The following is a 25,540-nucleotide window of genomic DNA, read 5'->3' on the forward strand; positions in this document are numbered from 1 at the left end:
CCATTTTAGTGTCAAAGATCTTCCGTTGTTCTCCCTCCACGAGCCAGCAGTGACAGAGACACAATATGCTTTTTCCACATGGACAGCCCAGCCAAAACGACTCGGTGGGGTGGGACAAATCCAAGAGGCATTCTACTTTGGCGGCAGTATGTCCAGATAATGACAATAAAAGTGGAGTATAGTAGTAATATACTGAAGTGTTGTGGTTGTGTGTGTAGGGGGGAGAGAGACAGACTTGGAGAGGATTGCGTGCATTTGTGCAAGATTAGGTGAATGAGTGTCTGTGTGTGTGTGTGTGTGAACAACAGTTGTAAAGTTTGATTTAATTATTCATGTGGAAGCAGTAACATTGCTTCCCAAACCAGCAAATGAAACTTCATCTTGCCAAGGAACTCACAGGTCACAGCGACCAATTACTTAATGAAAATGATCAGGTTTCTAATGCAGGTCTGGCCGCAGCTCCACTCCAAATTCCTGCAGTGCTTTACGGGAGCTATAAAACAGAATGTACCCGAGCTTTCTTACAGTGGTTAGGCAAAAGTCTGCCACCGCTGCACTCTTAGCCCCATCAAAACTCTCAAATGGCTGAGCCAGCTCTGAGTAAAGTATTATTACTTATTAAGAAAGGCTAACGTATGATGGAAAAGCTGGCTCCTTTTTCACCTCTATCCTCTCCCTCCCTCCGTCAGCCAACTGCAGCCAGACTCTTTCTGGCTGCAGTTGCTCTCTTGCGCTAAAACTGTGATTAAATTGTTAGTATTGCAAATGACATGACTGCCTCTCCTCCAGCCTGAAAAGTGTTTGGGGTTTGTCCAACACTCCACCTGAGGAATGTTTTCAGGAACACAGACAGCACCTAAATTCCTGCTTTTCTGACTGGCGTGACGTTAAAGCCATTCCATGTTAGTGCAAGCATGTAGCAGCAGCAGCAGCAGCAAGCAGACTCTGCATGCAGCACCCATGCTAAATATTTCTACCTGGTAATACAAAACCAGGCATATTCTACTAAATTATTAAATACCACACTGCAAGGCTCAGGCTTTATGGTATTAGGTCATCGTTACAGCCCTGCTCATTCAATACTTTTCACTGGGCCAACAAGTGGAAACGTTTTAGCCTGTTTTTATTGTTCATTTAATTATTCCTGCAATGCTGACACTTGATGGACAACACATCAAACTAGGAGGTGATCTAGAGATAAGAGTTGATCATTAGGGTTTAGCTATGTTCAAGCTGAATTACAAAGCATATTGTTTGACAGGCCGGATGTATTTGGGAGGATGTAGCAGTTATGGCAACATCGACAAAGTGTGTGGTTTTAGATGAGAGATTGCGTAAACAGGATTTAAAGAGATTTCCGCATCTTGATCGTCTCGTTCTTATATCTTAAGTGATCGATCCGCTGCAACTTGTGCGCATAGCAGGCGATGAACCGATATTCAGTCGAAGGCGGTGTTTTGGCTCTACAGTGACGTTTTAAGGCAGGTCTTGGTCAAACCTACCAATGATACAAGTCGGTCCTGTTCTGCTGGGACTGATCGCAATGAGCGGGTGTCGGAGCTCTGCACGGCAAAGGAGCGAGCACAGCGAGACGAGGCGATCAAGGGGATGCGGCATCGGTACGGCGGAGCTGTCCATCAGCACCTACCCCCAGACGAAAAGCAAGGAAGCAGCGAGCAGAGCCGAGACCCAGTCGCCCCTGTTTTCAGCCTGCCGCCCCCGCCCTCATCTCACAACCGAGACCGCACGTCGACCACCGCCGCACACCGCCAGAGCCTCCAGGAGCTCCCGTGTCTGAGCCAGCCCTCTCGGAGACCTGTTCACAGCGGCGACCCACTACCTCTGGCGGTCTACGACACCACCCAGCGACCTTCACACCGAGGCATTGAACCCAGCGCTGGACAGCCGGCGCACCTGCAGCAGGATCCCTGGGCCGCGGCGGGCTCACAGCAACAGCCGCCGCCGCCGCAGTCGGGGAAGCAGCCTGTTTTTCCAAGCTGTCACTGCAGCTTTTCCGTGCAGGAGGCGAGCTTTTCTCAAAATCCGCTCCATCCTGTCGACCCTCTCCCACCGCAGCCCTCCCCATCTTTTCCGCCGCCTATACCACCGCCACCAACAACATCGTCCTCCTCCTCTCTGCTGTTTTCCCGGGAATCTAAAAGGGGGGATCGGCTCCAAAGGAGTGCCAATAATTACCAACAGGCAAGCATCGTGGAACGCTGCAGGGGAGGAGGAGGAGCAGGAGGGCACCGAGACCACAGGCAGTTGTTGCAGCAACAGCAGCAGCAGCAGCAGCATCAACAGCACAGTCATTTAAGACTCCAACAGAGGGACCCCTCCCCTGAAGGAATCCGTGCAAACTTGCAGGAAGGGCGCTCTTTAAATGTATGCGAGACAACCGAGGCGAACAGGAGAGCGTTTGAGTCTCAGACTCAGGATCCACACCAACAACAGCAGCAGCAGCAGCAGCAGCAGCAGCAACAGCTCCCACAATTACGAGCGCAGCAACAGCTACTGGTGGGGAGCAGCTTGCCCATCAACTACTGCGCCAGCGGCTCAGGAGAGCTATGTAGGACTCACCAGGCTCCACTGCTGCAACAGCGTGAGCAGCAGCAGCAGCGACAGCAGCAAGACGCACTGGGGCTCTGTCCCCAGCGTCCGCAGCACTGTGAACAAGACCGCAATAAGTCTGGGAGGATCGCGGCGCAAGGCGATCAGACGCAGCAACACAGCCGCGACTCCCGTGTAACCCCCCCGGTAACACAACAGGCTTACGCGGGGAACTCGTCTGCGACGGGCAGCAACAGCACCCAAGACAGTCCCAACTACGGCTCAAGCTATCACCTGTGGCCAGAGAGCCCGCATAAAGGAGAGGAGAGGATACGCATCGAACATCACAAGGTAGATGTTTCATTTGCTCATTTCATAGCGGAGGTAATTAGCTCCTGGCTATAAAAACAAACTGACTTCAACGTTTTCACTCAATGACCACGCCTGTCATATGATTTTGATAGAGCGCACGCATGTATGTGTGTGGTGTGTGCGCGTAGCTAGTGTGTGCGTGTGTGTAGCCGTGTATCTGGATCGTCATTCTTTAACGGACAGTTTTTTCCGAAAGCACCAGTGTGTGACACATGTAACCTATAGAGCGCGATATGACTGTCCAACACGCTAATTGTTTCATTTGCTCACACACGCACGCGTAAGGATGCACAGAGACGCGCGCTGGAACACACGCACGCACACACACCTGTTCCATGTTGCAGTGTTGTTTTGAGTAGCTGACTGAAAATATTCAAATGACGCTGGCTGGTAGCTGAATTACAGACAAAGCCTCTGTTGTTTCCTTCTAACAGAGGTGATTGGAGCCCAAGTGTTTAATGTTTTAGCTTCCACACACTGACACAGTGATTCATCAGAGGCCTTCAGTAAGACCAGTTTGTGACAGGTTCTGCATCTCTAAGCTCTTTCTGTCATGCATGTCATTCTGGAAAGTTGTGTCTGCAGTTGCCAAAAACATGTCAGAGTAATCCGGACAACCAACCAGAGCAGGGCGGTAAATCTGTGGTGATCCAAACCACAAGGGACTTTTAATATGCCACCTAACAAGAAAATCAAGAGCACAAGCACCAGCAACTAAATAGTACTGACAGATTCCAAACCACAACATGGACGGAGACAGAATTAACGAGGTGCGTACGTGTAATTTAATGCAAGGGATATGAAATAAGATGAAATAACTTGTGTAGAAAATGATGTAATTGAAGTTATGACAAAGTGAAAGTGTGGTAGTGAGTCTGATGGTGTTTCTGTGAGAGAAGGGAGTAAGGGAGATACACTAGTGTCCGGATAATAAGCAGTCTGGGAAATGATGTCATTGATATATACAGTATATACTTACAATCAGACATCTTAATGTTAGAAGTAAAAGGTGTGAGTTGGGTGTTCTTTTTCTATACAAGTTGGCAGTTAAACAAATTGGATGCAATTTGGATCTTGGACAGATAGGTACGAGCCTAAATCTGCAATCAGATATCCAAAACACTGCAAAGATAAATTAAAAACAAGGAAAAGTAAATCTGACTGCAAGGTTTTCAAATACATGATTGCTGAAGCTTGCTGCCAACTCTGAGAGCTTTAGATTGATCCAAAACAAGGTGATATTACCTCATTTAGCTTTTTCAGCATAAGTCTCTTTTCGTAAGAATCTGATTCGTAGAAGACAACTAATCATCGTTACCAGGCAACATATGGGTTATTGTTATGCAGAAGATCTTCATTTTAGTTGTGAAAGTTATTTTTCTGATTGTTTAGTGACCTCCAGTTTGATATTAGGTTGTGATAGATCTGCCTTTACTTCATTTGCCAGTGAAATCTAAACGTCACAAGATGACTTTGATAAAATCAGAATGTATAGAAGCCCCAGACGATGGGTGCAGAATCTAAATAAGAGTCTCAGACTGCCTTTTAAAATGCAGCAGGGGTTTTCAGCCGCCGAGCTTGCACCCATAGCGTGAGGTGGCACATCCAAACACCTTGACATGACTGTTCTGATCTTGGCCTCGGCAGAACCAAATGTCCAAAATGACCTAATGACTCCAGGGAAACTTTCTCTTCATAAAGTTCTGGGGAAAAAATGACATCAGGCTGTTTTGGTAAGAAGGTCAGAGAAAGCCACGGCACAAAAGAGGTACATTCCAAAATGTCTTGTCGTGTGTGTGTGTGGGTGGGTAACTTTTCAGGTAGAATTGCTCAGATACGTTCACAGAATACATATAGACATATAATGTTCCGGCATTATATGAGAGGCTGTATTCACCAGAGCTTTTGTTTTTCTAACCTGCTGGCAACACCTCAAGAACCAGGAGGCACACCCAGTGTTCATTCTGAAGTTTGGAATTTAATTAATGTCTCTTGTTGATAGATAGATAGATAGATAGATAGATAGATAGATAGATAGATAGATGTATGTCTGTCCATTTAGGCTGTCAGGGATATAAGGGTGTACATATTATCATGTCCAATGTCTTTATAAACAACACATAGATCACTGTGTGAAGCAGATGGGTTTATAACAAGTTGTCAGGCTGTTGTACACAATAGAGAACAGAAATTAATAGAGAAACAGATCAAAAGTGAAAAGGGAAAGGGCCTGTAATTCCATCATAGAATAATATATAGAATATTTTACATAGATTTTCTTGTAGCGAGTGATTCTATTGTTTGTAATTCTAATGTATCTAGTGTCTCCCCCTGCAGTATTTGATCCCCACTGAACTACAGAGTACACCTCACATTCATTCCATAACCCCATGTTGATCATGAAACAACAGATCTGACCACAATCGAAATCTTAGACCGGCTCCGGAGACAAACGCAGCTACGAAACCTTTTCCCCTCGCTCACATCCGACCGGGGCAAAGTATTTTGGCACGGCCAGGCATGTTTATCCATTCGGGGATATTTGCGGGGTGGTGGTTACATCTTATGGACTTGCCCTTAATGAGACGGCCCCTGCCCAGCCCCCAACTGAAATCCCCTTAAACAAAACACTTGTGACAGAACAAGCCGAATCAAGTGTATACAATTACAGTATCCCACAACACACCCTGAAACCCGATCGCCAGCCCGCTGAACTGATGGCAGGTAGTACGATATTGTGTCCTGCCTTTTGCTTTGAAAGGTGCATTGCTGCCTCTATTGTGATAGCCTGTGTAAGTACTCTAATGCCTGCCACTTACTGCTATGGTGATATCCCCTGCAGGGACAGTGTCTTACAGCATCACAAACACTGATGGATTTGTTTACTTTAAACAAGGCACATTTTTGAGGATATCCAGTCAAGTGTTGTTAAGCGTAAGTGGTCTAATGTGACTAACCATGTTATACGTTGCGACAAGTGGAGAGGGGCCAGAATCCGAAACGTACAGGGTTTGAAATTACAACACCCCCCCAAATGAAGGGAACACGGTCGTGCACGATTTGTTTTGGTTTGAATTTAGATGCGATGTGAGTGGCCATATGTCAGGGTGCTCTTTATTCCTTTCATTATTTTCAGGAGTTTGCTTAAAACTCATATGCGAATGTGTCTTCTGTCCCCAGTGGGACACCATAGCCTGGGGAATTCTTTGGTGCATTCTGGGTGAGAAAGAAGGGGCCGTTATTTAATCAGAAAGGAACCAAGCAGGCGTGCTGAAAACACAGTAAATGTAATAGAAAATTGGAGCGCACTCGGAGAACACACACCTGCACAAAGGCTTTTACTTCTTTTGCCAATGTAAATGCAAAACATTGACTGCTGTCACCTTAGAATTAGATTTGTAAACGGCCTCATGTTGCAAATTCGTTGTACAGCGCTATTTTGCACATGATCTTCACATGGATCTATAGCATCATCATTTAAGCTGTTGAATCAGCATCATCTTAGCTACACACCGTTTCTAATTGTGTGTTTCTCTCTCTGGGTAAATGCCTGGAACTGAGCTTGATTTCACCTGTTGATAGTCAACACACATGACAAGTGATCCATCTAGATCCCAATCCTGTTCTTGACCGAAGTCTCGCCTATCTACAAAATCTCATTGTTTGTCAAATGCATCATTTCATACTTTAGTAAAATGATTAAGATTATTAGAAAGACGTAGTCATAGCCTGCTGCCATGACTATCGTCTTCTATCAAATCAAGTGTGTGCGTGTCGACACACACACACACACACACACACACAGATACACGTCCTGTTTGTACAAAGTGATCTGGGGCTATGTGTGAGATGAGCAGGTGGCAGCCTTACCTTTCTGGAGGTTGAATGTGTCACTGCAGAATTGATGGGCTGAAAGAGGACAAACGCTATTACAGTAAAGCCTTTTGTTCAGCTCCTGCCAAACTGCAGCCCAACACACTTATAATCACCATATATGATGGAGGAAAGGTCAACAGGGACTACATCACAGTGACACTTGCAACATCTTAGCGTCTTTGACCCTGTCTGGAGGATTGACTTATTCTTTATTTTACTGCTAACTTCTTTGTAATTTAATCGGAAGTTAGCATCGAATACTTTCTCTCTGCTCTCCTATTGTGTCTCTACTGTTTCCTGGTTTGCCCGTTTAAAGCTCTTTGTTTCGAGTTTCAGTGATGTTTTTCAAGCTTTTCGGAATTCGTTTTATGTTCTAACTAATATCATTTTGTACCAAAGCATGCTTTAAGGGGACATACTTGTTACTTTCCCTCATTTTTAGAATGGAATAGAGTGGGAGTATGTGTTGAACACTGACAAAACTGCAAAAGTCTGAGGTTTGTGCCAACAGAAATGCATCCAGTAAGACAAACCCCGAGTAAAGCTCCCAAAAGCGTCGTGTTTGATCGGTGCTTCTGTAATATGTTTATGTCAACATGTAACACGGGGATTTGCTGACCAACTGAGACAACAGACAGCAGCACAGGCTTCCTTGGTGGAATTCAGTGACTACATTGTCCGATTTCACTCTGTATGCATAGAGGTGCTACTGCGAGGAAGATTAGAATTAGATCAGAAGTGGACGGACACAAGGTTCCAGAATAGACTCGGAAGGAAAATAGGAACATGGAAATCTGTACAACCGAATCCTAGAAGAGCCTTTGCTCCTGTGTTTCAGCTTTACTTCTGTCCAAACTAAGGAAGAGCCTGAGGTCATTGGGGGTTGACGAAATCTTTAAAAAAAGTAGTTTATCTTATCAGTTGTTTATTTGTGTTGGCTGTGTGATAATGCTGAGCTAATGTGGAGTGCAGGAGCTGAGAACAACCGATGCTGACAGGTTTGCTTACATGGTTATGATCTACGCCTCAGTGTTTGCCAGGAGAAACATTAGGTTAATTTAAACTTTCTCCGTCGCCGGGTTTGTTGTTACGGGGCCTCCCTTTGTTTTTCCTCTCATTAGCCGTCCATGTTTCCACTGCCTTGCGCTCGTGTTAGTGAGGGCAGCCAACACCTTCAAAGTAAATACACACCACTACACAATTAAATGTCAGACACATTCATTTCACCGGGGCAGATCCAAGACGTCCTGTGAATAAGACCGAAGAGTGGCTGTAGGTCGCTGATAACGTTTCCACGCATGTATGAGAAGAGGCAGGCGTGAGTTGTGTGAGCCTGTACTTTCTGTTGTGGACGGCAACGCAAAGACAGTAAGTATGAACATGAAGGTCTTTTAATTATTGATCGCTGTTTTCCCTATTTTTGTGTGTGTGTGTGTTTGTGCTGCATTTAAGTGCTACGCTGAGCTCCTGCTCTGAAATAGATTTGTGTTACCATGTTTGTTGCTATGGAGAGATCAGGCTGGTATTGAGTAGCAGTCTCTCTCTCTCTCTCTTTAGTGAGACAGAGTGAGTGTGAAAGGCCTTTTCATTCCACTGAAATGTCTTGTGTCTCTCTGTCTCTGTCTCTCTCTCTCTCTCTCTCTCTCTCTCTCTCTCTCTCTCTCTCTCTCTCTCTCTCTCTCTCTCTCTCTCTCTCTCTCTCTCTCTCTCTCTCTCTCTCTCTCTCTCTCTCTCTCTCTCTCTCTCTCTCTCTATTTTCTCTCTCTATGTGTGTGTGCCATTGAGTTTGGTCAAGCAAACGTGCACAGAACACAGATTGTTGTTGGTATGAACAATTCTTTACATACTTGCCTTTCATGCCATCCATATAGAGTGCACACATACACAATCGCACACTGTTTGAGAGCCCACACAAAGAGGTGTTCCAATAGTGCAGTTTCTCTCTCTCTCTCTCCCTCTCTCTCCTTCACTGGTGTATTGAATTACTTGCAGTCCAGTTAAATACAAAGAGTGTTGGGGGTTTCCTCAGCAGCCGCGAGCCTCGCCGCTCGCTGCGTGCTCGGCGCGCATAGTCGCAGCGTGGCAGATGTTCTCGCTCTGCCATCAGCGAATGCAATTTGTAGCTTGGCCGTTCGACCTCTCTTGGTGTTCCCCTTGTTTCTAATGCGTGCAGCAACTCACAATCTCTTTTTTTTTTTTTCACCCCATAGCATGCCAAGTCCCTACCACAGCTCCTTTCTTAATAAATGGCCAGAGTTCATTTATATGGTAATTCCTGTGAGATGCTAGCCAAGTGATGCCAGGCATATAATGTATCACCGCAATGCAAATGCTTTATGGCTAATTAGGTTATTGATCTCAGACTGTTTCTGCGTTAGGGCATGATCACAACACAAAAGACTGTGAGCGTATGAGTAATGCGGCTATAAGCAGATATTCGACATTCATTACAATGCAGGAACCTGGAAAGATTCAGACGGCCAGTGACGGCTTCATATGCGCGCGCGTGTGTGTTTCCTCATATCTTATAATACCGTCAAAGTGTAAGTTCATTATGTCATTACAATATTGCTTACTGGCTGTTTGTTAAACAGTGTTTGGTAGGAGTGCAGTTTGTGTTATCAGTAACAGGGAGATGTGTGATTTCTTTGTGATTCGCTCACACGATTCACTCATGCTTTGATTTGCACCGTGCCCTTGAAAATACAAGTTTTGGACAGCTCCTCCTTGCCTTTGTGATATTCCGCACACAAACAAGATCCTGCGAGCACGCTAGTTGGTGCACACCGCACGCTTCTCTGAGCGCGCTTGCTTGTTGGCGTGTGTTCTGCTTTGTGCGTATTCACGACAAGCTCCCCGCTGTTGTGTTTTCATTGGATACAGGGATCTTACTCTCACTCTCCTCAGGTCTTAATGCCCTCAGGTTACAGTTTGACTGCTGATCCCCTGAGCTGCAATACTACTTAATTTACAGCAGATGATACACAACCACTTCCATGTAAAACTCAATCACAGCCTCCTCTGGCCACTGATAAATATTCAGCGGGGAGGAAAAAGGCTTTGCTGATCCACATCTAGTCTGATCCAGTCTGCCTGTAGCTGTTTACAGAACATTTAAGCTCCATTTGTTACCTTTAAACACACAGAGTGTTGCTGAGGAGAAAGTATAGGATGCCCCCCCTGTGTATATAGTGTGCCATATGCGTGCATTTAAAAGAGCAAATTATGTGTGTATGCTTGTTTTTTTGTGTGTGTGTGTGCCATACTTGTTATTTTGCAACCTAGAACCTGAGAAATTGAAACACAAAAAGAGATGAAAGAAGCTTCTTTTCTTCAGTTTCTCCTCAAATCAATGGAAAATGAAATACAAGTTTGCACAGGGAAGCAACAGTGTGATGTGTTTGGAGTCTTTTGATGCTAAAAAACAAGAGCTGCAAATAAATATCTGTTGTTGTCTTTGTATACTGTATCTGCCGATGTGTGTGTGTGCGTATGCGCTGGAATATGAGCTCATGTGTGTTTTGTGAACATGGTTGTGTGTATCAGTGTTTATGCATTAGAGCGGGTGAGTGAATGAGTGGGTGGACCGCTTTAGTATATCATTAACATCTCCATGCCACAGTCTTGCCTAAAGACAGTAAAGGTCAAATTAACTCTTTGTCAGCTTCTCTCCATGTGTACAGTCCTGTTCTTCAGGAATCCTCTGGTAATTCCTGTAACTATGCAAAATAACAATATCGCTTATCATAGTTATGCGGACGACACTCAGATCTATAAAGCTCTGTCACCAGATTACTATGGTCTCACAAATGTGCTGTGCCAGTGCATTGAGCAGATCAATGTCTGGATGTGCCAGAACTTCCTTCAACTAATTAAGGACAAAAGTGAGGTAATAATCTTTGCTGCCAAAGAAGAGTAGAGGAAGGCTAAAAGTTAGCTTAGAGACCTTGATGCTCAGTCTCTGAAAAACAATATCCAAGCTAGGATTCTTGTGTGATTATGGATTCAGATCTGAATTTCAACAGCCACTTCAAATCGGTTACAAAATCAGCCACATGTTCTTGCCTTTATTACCAGTAGGTGAGACTATTGTCATGGTTTCTTTTCAAGTCTCTCTAATAAAGCTCTTAGGCAGCAACAGCTTGTTCAGAAATCTGCTAAAGTTCTAACAAAGAGTAGAAAATTTCAACACATTAGACCAATTTTCAAATCCTGGCATTGGCTCCAGGTGTGTGGAAAATTGATTTCAAAATACTGCTTGTAAATAAATGACTAAATAGTTAAGGGCCAAAACACATCACTGAAATGCTTTAACGATATGAACCCTCCAGACCCCTCAGGTCATCTGGTACCAGTCAGTTAACCGTCCCCAGAGTCCAAACAAAACACAGGGAAGCAGCATTTGGCTACTACGCAACAAAAAGGTGGAATTAACTTCCAGAAGATTTGAGACTTGCTCGCAACATAACACCGACTACTTTTAAATCCAGACTAAAAACAAATATGTTCAACAATAAACCTCGCACTTGGACTTTTGCTCAGCTGTAAATTTTGCTCTTTGATATAACACATTCTTTTATTCTGTAATTTAAATGCCATTTTATACCGTCTTTTGTCTGGAGATGTCTTTTAAAGTGTGTCCCTTGTGTTTGAAATGAGCTTCATAAATAAAGTTGCCTTGCCTTGCCTTGCCTATTCTCCTCCAGAAGTCATTTCTGTTTGGAGTCGCAGCATCTGGACTCCATGCTTAATTAGGCTTCTCTAGTCATGTGTTTACAAAGAGGGAGAGAGAGGCTGTGTATGCTCTCGTGTGGACGTGTGTTTTTCCAGTACCGCTTACACACTCAATTTGACTGTTTTTTACATATGAGATGAGAAAAAACTCAATCAAAATGACTTTCCTTGGATTTCCCCTTAAGTTACCCAAATGTACAAAAATGTAATGGATACAAAATAGAGTCCAAATTCGGTATAGATGCTTATAATGATGGTCAAATAATGATCTATTCCACGCTATGACAGCATAGAATATGAACAGTATGGTTATGTAAGGATTAAGAGGTCCATGGATGAAATATGTACATTTTAGTTTTGTTGTATTTGTCATTGACAGCTCACATGTGGGCATGAGGAAACAAGGAGCGTGTGTTTTCCTCCGTCACTCATTCCCCCTCTGTTTCTCTGTGGTCTGTGTCAATGGTTTCTATGGCGTACCCCTCTCCGCGTTGTAGTTCCTATACAGCTGCTCCAGCCTCCATTATCAGCCTTTCCTCTGATTGTTAACCCCTTGATGGATCAGCGGTCTATGCACTTCCCCTTTTTTTCGCTTCCATTTTCTCTTTAACCCTTGCACGAACAGAGCTGCCTCTTCTTTTCCTCCCTTTTCATTGAAAGTCCAGTTTCTATCCCTCGTCCCCCTCCCACGGCCGTCTCTCCTCTCTGTCAGACTGGGAAAAAAAGCCTTTTTAAATAGAATCAATTTACAGTAAAGGACCCAGGGGACATTACAAAACTGCAGCACTTAATTTCATAACCAAAAAAAAAAAAGTGGGGGGGAGGGAAACTGTAGCTTGAGGCTGTTAGCACAATTCCCAGAACTTTTATCATGTGAGACGTAATAGACTAGTGTGAAAGGCAGCTACTCTATGGAGGACAGCACTTGACTGTGTTGCAGTGCCAAATAGCTGGGGATGTAACGGTTCACTGATCTCCCAACCTAAAAACAAGATCATGTGCCATTGCGGTGAAGTACAGTAAGTGTGTGCACGTACGCGTGTGTGCATGTGTGTGTTACGTTACATCTGTAGGTGAATACCAATGTGCCACCTCTGTTTCATTTACTGGAGAAAAGGGGTTTTTGGTAGCCAGATAAGGATATTCAATTAGCTCGGGTCTATGGAAGGCCGCTGCAGCAGTCGAAACATGCCGGAGCTGTGTGACACATGATAAAGAGAGCAAGAGGAATGAAACCTGATATCTTTTTGTTTCATCTTGTCGGTTTTTCGGTAATTTTCCCATTGGAATCCTGAGCATGTACATTCTGCTTTCCTGGGTAATGGTTTCTTTTCAGGAATGTCTCCATGTAGAAACAGCAAAGATGGACACAAACGCAACACAGGGAATAAGAGAAAACAGTCTTCGTAGGTGTTTATGGTTGAACTATTTTTCCTGGAAAACTACAGCCGAAACCCATTAATGTCAATCACTGACGTTTGAAATTGATATATTCTCATTTGGGGGGGAAAAAAATGAGAATCCCCCATCACTCTGTCTCCCATCTTTCTCCCTCTCCTGTCCTTTAGCGTCTCCCGTTGGCTCGTGTCCTCCTTCCGTCATAAATCTTAACGCAGGACGTTTCTAGGCAACTCTCCAGTCAATCTTTACTGAGTTTGTTGCGCTATCGATCTGTCCTGTGCTATAGGTTGTCCTGGCTTCTCTCGCCGCTATTGATGTTTTTGCCTCGGGGAGAGAAAGAAACTGCCTCAGCCTGAATTTACTGAGGGCTCGTTTTCAAATGACTTACAATCACCTCACAATGAAAATAGAAGTTGGCAGGCGGTGGCATTTATACATTGATGTTGTCGTTGGATTTCACAATAGTGGATGCGGTGTGGTAAGAGGAAAAGGATTGTGGGATTGGAGCATGGGTTATGGGGCACTTAAGGGTGATAATCTCTGTGAAGAATATATGGCCATTGTGGCTCTGTTGGGATGTCAAATAGCCACCAGGGGAACAGTCACCTAATGAAGATGGTTTAGTCTTCAGGGTCCATATGGACTAAGCTATATTTCAAGCTTTTGTTGGCTTGTGCGTGTGCGCCTGTGTGTGTGCGTTTCTGGTTGTTTTGCTAGTTGGAAGAGGGTGCCGTGTGGGAATGTGTCAAGGACTGGGTCTACGTTCTTCTTGAAGGGGTTATCGGCACAAATCTGGCATCAATCAAGCAATCAGGGATAATGGGGGTGTATGGAGGGGAATGGGGGCAATACTGTTGATTAAGTAAAATAGGAGGACGCTTCACAGAGCTGATTAGTGCAACATTGAAATGCTCTTGGAGCATCATTTCCATGTACAATGTCAAACCTCAAGGAGTGTGTACATAGAGATCTCCACACGTCGACTATACTGCAAATGAAACACTGAAAATATTTTAGTCGGCAGATGGATTATTAATTCCAATGACAAGAAATGTGCGGTTTTTTTTTTATCTTTAATCGAGGCAAAGCTCTTTGAATCTCTGCCAAAATGTTTAAATATTTGTACACTTTTTCCTCTAAATATCTCCTTCATCTTCACTTCTTTAATGCAACATTTACAACAAATGATAGAACAAAACAGAATCTCAAATCAAACCTTTTTATATTAGTAACTGTGACCGAATTCACTTGGAATATTTTCTTCATCATAATCCTAAAAAATCCTAAGAACAGCAGGATGGCGTGAACAAGATTTCATATAAAACCACCTCAGAATAAACTGTCAGGACTAGATTTAATCCGTTGCAAATGAGTGATTACTTTCTTCTACGCCCTCTCTGTTTGCCCACCTTGGTGTCGAAGATGCTCCCCTGAGAAACACAACCATTTGACCTCTGCTGCTCCGTCGTCATTTATGAGCACTTATACGAGCAGTAAGTGCAAACAAACTTACTGTGGTTTGACCATATGGCGTTAATTCCCTGACTAATGTCATGAGTGCCACCATTAAATGTGAGTGCAGGATTCCTTCTCTTGCTCAAATTAGATTCAGATTACTCAACCCAGATATTTAAATCCCCTAATCTTATTGGTTGAGTAATGAGGAAAAAAGGGAGGAATAGCAGCAGGACAGGAATGAAAGATGGAGTATGTAAACATATATTTGAACATGAACATAAAGTAGTTATATAATATGTTATATATGACATTTAAATGATATCTATTGGAATCCTGCGCTCATATTTAATGTTGGCACTCTTATTAGGCAGGGATTTAACACCCTATGACCCTGCTGGCCATTTTCATCGTCTTTCCCAGGGGAACAATCAAGGGTTAAGGCCCACAGCAGTGAGCCTTCAGTGGAAAATCTGATGAATTTTTGATGAAGTAAGCAGCAGGCCTGGAGAAAGATTCCAGGGGAAATACTGAGGTCTATTTGTCTGAATATGCTCATGTTGATTTCTGGCAATTTTACTGAATTTGGGTGTTTCTGTGACATTTAAAAAAAATCAAATAATCGAAGTATGAGGGAAAAACATCCATGTTAATACAATGTCTTAAGATCTGCTCCAGGTTCTTTAAACAGATATCAACAACTGTATATTTCAATTTATATGTTTTACATTTTTCCCAGCAGTCCGTCCTTTTGTTCGACTTGAACCACAAATCAAATATCTAACAAACCCCACTTTAATTTGCGGGAAATTGTAGAGTATCTTCATAATGAGGCTGCTGATGTCCCACAGCGAGAGCAACCCCCCCCCCCCCCCCCCCCCCCACACACACACACAACACACACACACACACACCCACACCCTCTCACCCCCACCCACCCCCTTTCAGCGTTCACCCCAATCTCCTCAGCAGCTAGTTTATAAACCACACTCACACACACATGCAGGAACCTTGTTGGATCCTAATTAGATAGTAATTATGTGTGTAATATTGTGTTTCTGTTGGACACCTTGTGGATTATTATTATGCCTAACACTGACACATCCCCACAGGCATTAACAGTATGTGCCTGTATTCCTTATTCATGGAGGTTTTGTTTTTGTTTTTTTGGGTACTATCCTTTAATCTCTGGGAAGACAGAAAGAGCAACACTTTCTATATTTCTCTCTTATCAAACTACCCACATCTGTAAGTACAGACTGATTTTCCACACAGAATCAAATCTGACATGTTTTGTTGTGATTCTCTGCACATCTTCAATAGATTGTGACTGTCGATCATCAACTACAACCCAGCAGTCGTCACGCTCTTATCAACATCTTCAGTTGTTTGATCTCATGTACACACAAAGCAGCAATAGTCTCACTTGTTTGCTTTGTCCTTGTATCAGATTGTAAATACACAAAATATGTACAGTGATTATGAGCACAGAAGTGATTTGTATAAAGAATGAACGCAGCCTTTAAATGTGGAGTTTTAAGGCTGCTAAGGCACCTAACAGCAAGGTGGTGTAGAGTTTGAGTCTGGGGCGAGGGGCTGCTTCATGTATGGACTTACGGGGCATGAACTGATGTGACTGCCGGTGTAAATGTGTGTTTCTGTCCGTGTGCCAACCCCTGTGACAGGATGGTGACCTGTCCAGGTTTTTACCATGCATCTTGCCCAATGGCTGCTGGGATTTATGGTGATGATACACTTAATACGTGAACTACTGAACCCTGCCTATTACGGAAATGGTTTTCCAGTGGGGTTATCAAACCTGCAGCTTCCATTACAGCTTCTATTACAGTACATTATGTTTCATTATGTTTCATTTAATTACAACCACTAGACGTTGAAGACCCAGCAGTCAATCCCAAACCATTCCAGATAGGAGTATGATAACACGCATAGCTAAAGACTATAAAAAGGAATATCGATAGGATGGCATAGCTCTTAATGTTTTGTTTGTCATTTCTTTTCAAATCAAAAGACTCAAGTTCAAATGAGGTCTCAAGGTGGTGGTGTCGAGTCTTTGTTGAGTCTCCTGTCAGCAAATGGATGATATGGTCTCGACCAACACATCTTTAGTAATGTGTATTTGACGGCCAAACGAGCAAAGGCATTCCCTCTGCCTTTGGTTCAGCTAGAACCGTTAATTAAAGCGGTAGTTTGGTAAGTTGCAGCAAATCTGAGTACATGTGTGACATGGTAATCGATCTTCCAAGTTTGATCGATCAATGCCGTCCCTCTTGTGAGAACTTGTGCCGCCGGGAGTATGTTGCTCCAAAATTAATGCTTCTATGCTTCATCTGACATACCGCACAGAAAGTTATAAGTAGGTGGAATCCCCCTTTCCATTCTCAACACGTATGAGTCTCCAAGTGTCCTTTTCAGAAATCTGCCCAGACATTGGCCTGGAAAAAGACAATGTATACACACTGGCATACATTGAGCTGTCTTCTTTGATTTTGAGGCGCCAATTGTTTGGTAGCATGTCTACGGCTTTGTGCCCTTGACCTCTACATACAAACTATATGTTTTTTTTGTGTATAATTATGTAACTGACACTGAAACCTTGAGACGGTTCCTCTCAGAGTTAATGTGCATAAAGTCAGTGTGGTTACTTTTATTTGGGGTTTAAGGTGTTTTCTTCAAACATAAGGGTGGATTAAAGGAGGTTAATCAAGTCCCTATATTGAAAAATAATATAATGTTAGAAGCATTTTAGTTCAGGGAGATTATTTCAAACCACTTGTTTCAGGAGATCAGGGCCTGTGTCTCCTACTGCACTCACTGGTTTCCCTCCATCTCTACCAGCACTGAGTAATGATCCACATGCTGATCAGGGATGGACGGAGAAGCCCTGGTGCCTGCTGGCCTGTCAGAGAAATGTGACAGCGTCTCGGGTGCAGGGACAAACTAGAGAGTGTAGCCTGCAGCTTTCAATCACTCCAGGGGCTGGCAGAGACACCAACAGGGAGCTGTCTTCCTTCTTTTTCCATTTCTCTCTCTTTCCCTTTCTCTCTGTCTTTTCCTGTTACTTGTTTCCTGGTTTCTATGTCTCTACCTTGTTTTGTTGTGCTTCCTTTTACCTTGTTCCCCCCTTTATCTTTTGTCAGGCTCCATTCACATCAGCCTGTCAGCCTCTGTTCACAGTTTGGCACACACACACACACACACACACACACACACACACACACACACACGCACACACACACACACACACACGTCTCCCACCATTTTTCCTCTTTGTTTTGTGCAGCTTGTTCCGGCGCTGCAAACCGTCTGCGTCAATATCAAACCTAATCCACTGCATGGCTGTGGCTCAGCTTGTTCAACTAGCACACATATGCACAAGTCCACCTACACACAATTAAACAAATTGACACCCACATGCTCACATAGACACACACTCACACACTCACACACCCATTCCCACGGAATTGAAAACACTTAATTTTACAATGCATAATTCCATTCGAAACTGCAGCACAGTAGCCACAAAAATGCCAAAGAATGGGGATTTTTCTATTAGGTTTGTATGTGTGTGTGAGAGAGGGAGAGAGAGAGAGAGAGAGAGAGAGAGAGAGAGAGGGAGAGAGGATATAGGCAGAGAGTTGCAGTGCATTCATTTAAACTGTTCTGCGCTGAGGCTTTTCAATTTGATTATGAGGCTCCATTTCATAGGGCCTGGATGCTGCGTGCCATTCAGAATGAAATTGAGGCGTTGCTCGGCTGGACAGGCAGCCTCCCGGTGTCTCTTGGTTAGGGGGGCGGGGTGGGCATCCATGTATGACAAGGGCAGTGCTGCCCTTCCGCCGCAATTTTCAATCCACGTGCAGGGGAAATGTGAAAAGTGATGGGGCTCGGCTAGATGGCTAAGTGGGTGAGCATTTGGAATTGAATGAGAGCTTTGAGGTTTTGGAATGGGCTGTGAGGACTGCTGCTGCAAAGTCTGTGACTGACTCTTAAGTCTGACCAAAGGAAAAAACTCAGGCACAGACTGAGCTGTTGGTAGTTTGAGAGTTTGTCTTAATTGCCCCACTTCTACTTCTATTTTTTTAATCATTGTATCTGTCTTTGGTAGATTTCCTGTTTCAAATCTTTCCTTACGGTATATGAAGTAGAGATGTATGAGAGACACAAACTGACTGATGGTACTGTTGCAGATCCAGTATTTGGGTCAGTCCTGGCCTGGTTCGAAACAGAGTGATCACCACAGACGGGTAACTAAAGCTGAGCATGTAACAGCAGCCCCTGCACTCATCAATCCTGTTCATTTCCGTTATTGAAACAGGCTTTTGTGTGACGCTCTCCTTTTACCTCTCAGATACCCGTGTTATCCTCAGTCACGACACAGACATATTACTCTGATCGATGGTCATGTAATTGGTCATTGGAAACCAAATTAGGGGCTCATTTGGTGTCACTTCTTGCGTCGTCCCTGCTCAGAATATGTGGAATTCTCTTTAGGATTTTCTGCTTTCCCTATTTTCTGCTTTTAGTATTTCTGTAATGGTGCTGCTCTAACGTGATGAAGGGTGGAACCAAAAGCTTTGCACAGCCAGAATCCGTCTTGTATTTGAGTGGAAAATATGCACCATCCACTTGTGAACTGAATAATCCCAGCCAGACACAAATCATTGAACATTCAGATGAAAACGTGACTTGCTGCCTATCCGAGCTCTGCAACCTTGTTAACAGTTATTGAATTGAAGCACGATTCTGCACCTTCAATAGTTTCTCAACTCAAATGTATAAAAATCTACATTTGGGTGTGTCGTCTTGGAACACAATTATGTTTTCAGATTGCCATTTTTTTAAGCAACTGGCCAAGGATTTGTGTGTTGTTGGACGAGCTGTATGAAGACATATTATTTAATCCATCTCTCATTCGCTTCCCTTCCTTCCCTCATAGTTCAAAATTCAGAAGTTCAGAGGGTCACACGTACACTCTATTATACATTCAGACTGACAAATCTACTTACTGTCTGTGTGATGAAGTTCAGTCTCTGGCTGTTCAAACTACACACGGAAAGCGATGCTGTCTCGTTCTTGTTTGTTGTATTGTTTAACACAACAAGATCAGTAAGTCAACTTTGATTTCCTCCATGCTCTTGCCTCCTCGTCACTGCTCGGCCTCCACTACCTGCCAAGGGTGTGATGTCATCGCTTCTCACCTGCAGAAGGGAGGACTCCTGGGAGGGATTAACCCATGGAACGCTGCCCTGTATAACTATTTACATTGGATGAAACAGAGAAATCCCAGTCATTTTAGTAGTGTTGTTGTTTTGCTCATGCTGTAGGTACATCTTTGCCCAAAACATTATATGGTAACTATTATGCTATTAATTCACTTGTAATGTGTGTCCTCTTTAATATATTTTATTTGACACTCACAAATCTACAGAAGTGTGCAGTTTGCATCAAATCCTTCCTACTATATATGGCGAGGCAGTAATTGAATAGTGTTTGTATGTGAGGTGCAACAAACACAATCAAAGTGAGGGACCCTTATCATTGCTGTTGCAGCAACGTTTCCTTCCTCGCCAATTAAGCGAAAATTGCAAGAAGTAGTTTTCTGTAGAGTGGGCAGGGTTTATTTCTGTGCACAGTGAGCGATGTTATCCAGGACAAAATCTGTCACGAGATATTTTAATCCAATCGTTGTCTTTGAAGGAGCATGGAGGAATTTATTTTTGCAAACTTTCAAACTCAGGAGCTTTCAATAGTCAGACAGATTTAAAGGGTAAATCCTGAGCAATCACATGCAACATACTTTTGGCAAAAATTGGAATAGTTTGTTTGCCGACTATTTTGGTAATAGGGGAGCTCATTAGCCTACTTTCTTTCTTCTTTCTCACATAAATAACACAATCTTGAGTCTAATTTCCATATCAGCAGCTACAATATTTGTACAATATTTCCTGTCATTCAAATTTAAAGTTCACTGTAAGTCTCCCAAAGTGTAGACGGATCCTAATGGCACAGATAAAAAAGCTATTTAATACAGAAAAGGGGATTAGAAACACATTAGGCTGCACTAATCCTTAACCTTTAGTCCTGTTCTCATGGAGCCACAATATGCGCAAGACGATAGCATCACAGGACCGCAGTTAGCAAATTTCCATTAGGACCATCCGTCTTTATTCCCACCAGCACATTTATAGGCATTAGGCATACTTTGTCAAGGATAATAAAAAAAAAGGGACAGCAGTGCTATCACACACCCCCGACTTGTTTCAGAAAAAGCAGTGTTCCATGTAAAGTTTTCATAACCCATTATGATAATCTGCTGGAGTCTCTCAAGGGCAGCGGATAGACAGGCAGATAGATGCTGCTGGGGTGACTGTTAGACAGGGTTTGCATGGATGGAACGTTTTCTGTGCATAACAAGAAATGAAACAGATTAGTTTGGACTTCTAGGTATCCTACAATCTGGATGACTAAGAATCTTAAATCAGAAACGACTCTCTGGAGTCAAAAGTCTTTCCTGCAGTTTCACTCTGACTGAAATTGGGTTTCACTTAAAAAGAGTTTTCGAGACTAGAGTCATTTCCTTTATCAGTGACGTCAGAGAGCTGAAAATGAAAGGTGAAAAGGAGCGGTGAAAGATATTTAATGTATTCCAGTCCGTGCTGTACTCTTGCTGAGAGTGACGCAACTAGTGTGAAATTAACATCTAATTAACAGATGTTGCAACAAATTACGCAATCACTGAATGTGCCCGCCTACTATGCGCATTTAGCGTGTGAATGAGAGTTTAAAAGGCACAGCTGAACGGTGGAATCTGGCCAACACGGAGCCCTCAACAAGCTCTGAAAATAAACAACAATCTACATTCAGCCATATTGGAATCCAATTTTAGAGGGACACAATTCAACTTCACCAAATTTGGGTGTCCATATCCAATCCATACAACAGGAGTCACCCATCTGCTTCTGATCCTGTAGATTTTGCTGCTCCTGAAGACGAAACTGTCATGGACACAGCCTGGAGAGACTTTGCAACTGCACTTACACTACTTCTGATTAAAAACACAACAACATCAATATGTTGATGTATACATCCAGTCCGGTGTACCAGTGTATTCAGCACCAGTGTGTGTGACAAAATGCAGACTGGGATTCACCAGCGGCTTTAATACACCTTTAATTTGCACCTGTTATTCGGAGGCGGAGGAATTTCACACAGAATTGACCCCCAACTAATTGCATGACACTTCAGTAAATTCAATGGAATACCTGATTAACCGCACTTATACTATCCCTGCCTGTTATTTGCGCGAATGTCCCTTAAATACATATGCATAAAGAAGAGAAGTGCACTTTGTTGATGACTCATGGAGATGACGTACCAAACTGCTCTTCCAGCACTTTGCCTATTTGAGACATAACACGCATGTCTTTTTCAGAGCAGAATGCGTCGAATCTGTGCCCCAAACCACCAAAGGGCTCAGTACATCTGGCCCTGTGTGTTCAGCAGCTCACACTTGCCCACAGCAAATAACCCTGGAAACAGCAAGGACAAACTTTCCACTGCTTGACTATTTTTACTTCACCATACAGCTCAATAAATGTTTGGCTTGATGTAGCCCCCTGCCCTTAAGTTGCATATTAGGTCATCAAAAAGAAAATGAACGCCACATAGTTTCCTTTTAGGTCTTTTGCTAAAGGAAGGGTTGCCCTTTGTTTTCACTTAAAATAGCAAGAATCTCACATCAGAAGGTCCACTCTTTCCAAGTCTCTCTGCTCTTTGGGACGGAGCGCCACTCGTCTCTGCAGGAAAGAGTGTTTCTCCAACAGGAAACAGGGCCATGCCGAGCATTAATCATTTATATCTAAATTTGTGCAGTGCAAAGATTCAATTTTCTGCACTTTGTAGGGTCCACTATTGGTTATATGGTTTTATTTATACATCAAGCTCCATTCATTATTTACATGTTTTTGAGCCGTTCAATTTTGAAGGCACATTCTTGAGTAAAAACTGGCACGCATGCTGTGTAATAAACAAAAAATGATGGCGGCAGTTGGCTGTTTTAATTTGACTGTAGACCGATTGCAAAACCTTCAGTATTCTGTGTCCAATCCAGCCAAGACTGAACGTGTCACTTTGCTATCCGTACCTCAAGGGAAAATGCCCTCAAGTGTTTGGCCTTTTCAAACTGTGAACTGAAATAAAAGCCTGTTTTATGCTCGCATGACGTTTGCACACACATCGTGCCCAGCACTAAATCTGTCTGCTTTTATAACTGAATTTGTTTTGCAAGATCCTTCCATCTCTCCAGAGCTACGATGATCTTACCTCCCACATCAGTGCTCTAAATAAAGTCTATACCTGTGTGTGTGTGTTTCCAGCCTACTGTCAGTTTACACCTTAGCCTTTGTATTTACTGTATCTCTCTCCTTCATATTCACAGGCCACTACTGAGCAGAAGAAGCTGAGCCATGCTGGATCCAAGCCCTCCCTCTCCGAGAGCAGCGGCCGACTCCCTCAGATAGCCATGAACACCTGCAAGTACAATGGCGGCGTGGTCAGACCACTAGTGGGCAGCCTGGCGTCCTCGTCGCGCCGCAACCTCGCGGAGCTCGACTCGGAGACGCAGCCCTTACAGACGCTCCACAGCTCTGGCCTGGAGGTGGTGGTGTCTAAGGGTAACGGTGGCGAAGACCCCAGCAAGGCATCCAATGAGAGCTTGGTCAGGGAGGGCAGCGGGCGCGGCGGGGGCAGGGCGCCGCAAAAAAAGAACAGGGACATTGGCTACAGGCTCGGCCATCGGAGGGCGCTGTTCGAGAAGCGGAAGCGGCTCAGCGACTACGCACTCATCTTCGGGATGTTTGGGATTGTTGTCATGGTGACGGAGACGGAACTGTCATGGGGGGTTTACACTAAGGTAGGTTGCACGTGAGTGTGTGTGTGTGGGAGTAGAGTGTGTGTCATTGCCGTTGTTAATTTTTCCGAATTGCGTGGTGCCGTGCGGCTGTCTGATTTATGTACTGTACGTATGTGATGATTAATTATATTCTGCCATTCCCTTTGAAGCCAGAATCTAAAATCACTATGACACAGTAGGAGAGAGGGATGAGAGAGAGAGAGAGAGAGAGAAAGGATAAGGGGAAAGGCATGAAGGGAGACAGAGACAAGAAGAGATAAAGAGAAAGGTCAGTAGGCATAAAAGATAAGAATAGAGATTATGATGCTTCAAACTGCCCGGCCAGCAGCATCTTTTACTTGAGGTTTGCACAGAAATAAACCAAGCGAGCTCAGAATGAGGGGAAGGAAGGAGCAGGGACACCGACGGGGGTTTCAGGGACACGCTGGCAGGTCACCGCCCTTTGACCTGTCATTGACCTCCTGTGTCAGCCAATCAATTCTCTTGTGTCAGGGTATTTGGGGACAGATATAATTCACTCAGCAGCTTTTACCGCTATATGTGCCCGGCTGTTTACTAGGGAGCTGACACTGCAGAGGGCCGCAGTGTGTAATAGGTCAAAGTGCTGGTGCTATAAAGTCATCTGTCAAAAGCAATGTCACCATACAATAACCACATGTGTGAGACTGAGATTGAACAGTACTTCCTTCTTTGCGGTGGTGCATATTTGAGCCCATTAAGGAATACTTTCATTTTTTATTGATGGGTTTCCTCCCTGTCAAGCATCCTCAGGATTTTATGGTTTCAAAATATGACAAAAGATCTAAAATTTACGTAAAATGAGTGATGAATTAAACCCAGGACATTCTGTAAATGAACAAAGCCAAGTGTGTAGGTGGTTGTCATAATGAGAATTAGGTCATAATCAAGAAATAGTCATTGCTACAATATATCAGCAGGTAGAAATAGTGTCTTTTACTTATTTTTAGTAAACTGCTTTAAAAGAACAGCAGTTTCAGTTTCCTTTTGGTTCTCAAACTGTGCGTTGAAGCCATCCTGGGGAGGCAGAGAGGGGGGATTTGAAGAAAAAATGGTATTAAATGGGAAACAGATGTTGAATGTGTTTCAAGTCGACAGGATAAGCAAAGAAAACTCACATTAGAGACGGCACACAGGCAAAAACTAAAATAGAAAAACCATAACATACCGTGTACTTACTGTGTGTGTGACGGTCAAGATTGAGAAGGTAATAACAATACCTTCAGTTTAAAAACAGCTTAGTCATGGTTAGATACGAGTACGGCAACAGAAGGGATCCCATTCTTCGTCACAGGCCTTCTCCGTCTCGTCTCTGAAAGCAGACCTCCTCTCCGTCACTGTCAGCAGCAGGCGGCGGCGGTGGCGGCTGCTCAGGTGTTCTTCAGCGCTGAACACACACAGAGCTGGAAGTATTAATCTCCAGAATAAGGAGAACAGAATTTACAGCTCACTTGAACCGCTGCACATTTGTCCGATTCCAGTAGAAAACGTGTGCAACTTGTCAGTTCCTCCGATTCGAAAGGTCAGAAAGGAGCATTCCATTACTTTCAGACTGTTCAAGCTTTTGTTGGAGTAAATAACGGCCTTTATTTTCCTGTCTGTTGTGTTATAGAAGCGTAACGCGGTTGGGAACAGGGGAGCTTTGGAAAGTTCTTCTCCGTGGTTCTTTCACAAATGTAGTGTAGATTTGAGAATCGGCGACTAAATTGAATTGAATATCTGAGCTGTAGTGTCAGAAAATCTAAACCCGAACACAACTGCAAGAAAACACACACACACACCATTCCCTCACCATGTATGCAGCATAATAGAATTGAAATCATAAACCTAATCCAGACCTACATTATACAATTGTGAAAGGATTTATAGAGGCAGGTAAACATTATAGTTGGAGAACAACAGCATCCTGTGAACCCTGTTGTTCTGTCGTGCGTTTCTTAGATTTCTGCTGTAACCAAAGTACAGACAGATACTCTTGAGTATTGAGTGCATTTCTTATTCATCAAACACATTATTATCCTATGCCGTTATGATTATATATCTAATGAATAGCACCAACTGGAATTTGGAATAAATTATAAATAATAGATCACCTCTCAAGTGAAAACGTTTCAAGTCTTCAAGTTGATTTTCAAAGAATGCCGAAATGAATTAAATGGATGATTGTTACTATGCTTTGGAAAATAATTGGCATTTAAA

At 43.4% G+C, this 25,540-nt stretch overlaps 1 protein-coding gene across 2 annotated transcripts in view; it reads left to right on the forward strand.

Annotated features, from left to right (window-relative positions):
* Positions 1-1,457: 1,457 nt before the first annotated feature.
* The window catches only part of kcnn1a (potassium intermediate/small conductance calcium-activated channel, subfamily N, member 1a), a 48,486-nt gene continuing 24,403 nt past the window's right edge, over positions 1,458-25,540 (forward strand). The window contains exons 1-2 of one of the 2 annotated variants that reach the window (XM_076145106.1): positions 1,458-2,901; positions 22,850-23,323. In XM_076145106.1, coding sequence (XP_076001221.1) covers positions 1,609-2,901; positions 22,850-23,323 — 1,767 coding nt within the window. In that variant the 5' untranslated portion in view covers positions 1,458-1,608. Of the gene's footprint in view, positions 2,902-3,512; positions 3,693-22,849; positions 23,324-25,540 lie in introns of those variants that run through there. The other variant, XM_076145107.1, reaches the window with a different exon arrangement.

This window comes from Genypterus blacodes, unplaced genomic scaffold (assembly GCF_046128005.1).
Source record: "Genypterus blacodes isolate CSIRO-AG114 ecotype Tasmania unplaced genomic scaffold, CSIRO-AGI_Gbla_v1 ptg000029l_1, whole genome shotgun sequence".
NCBI classification, from domain to species: domain Eukaryota; kingdom Metazoa; phylum Chordata; class Actinopteri; order Ophidiiformes; family Ophidiidae; genus Genypterus; species Genypterus blacodes.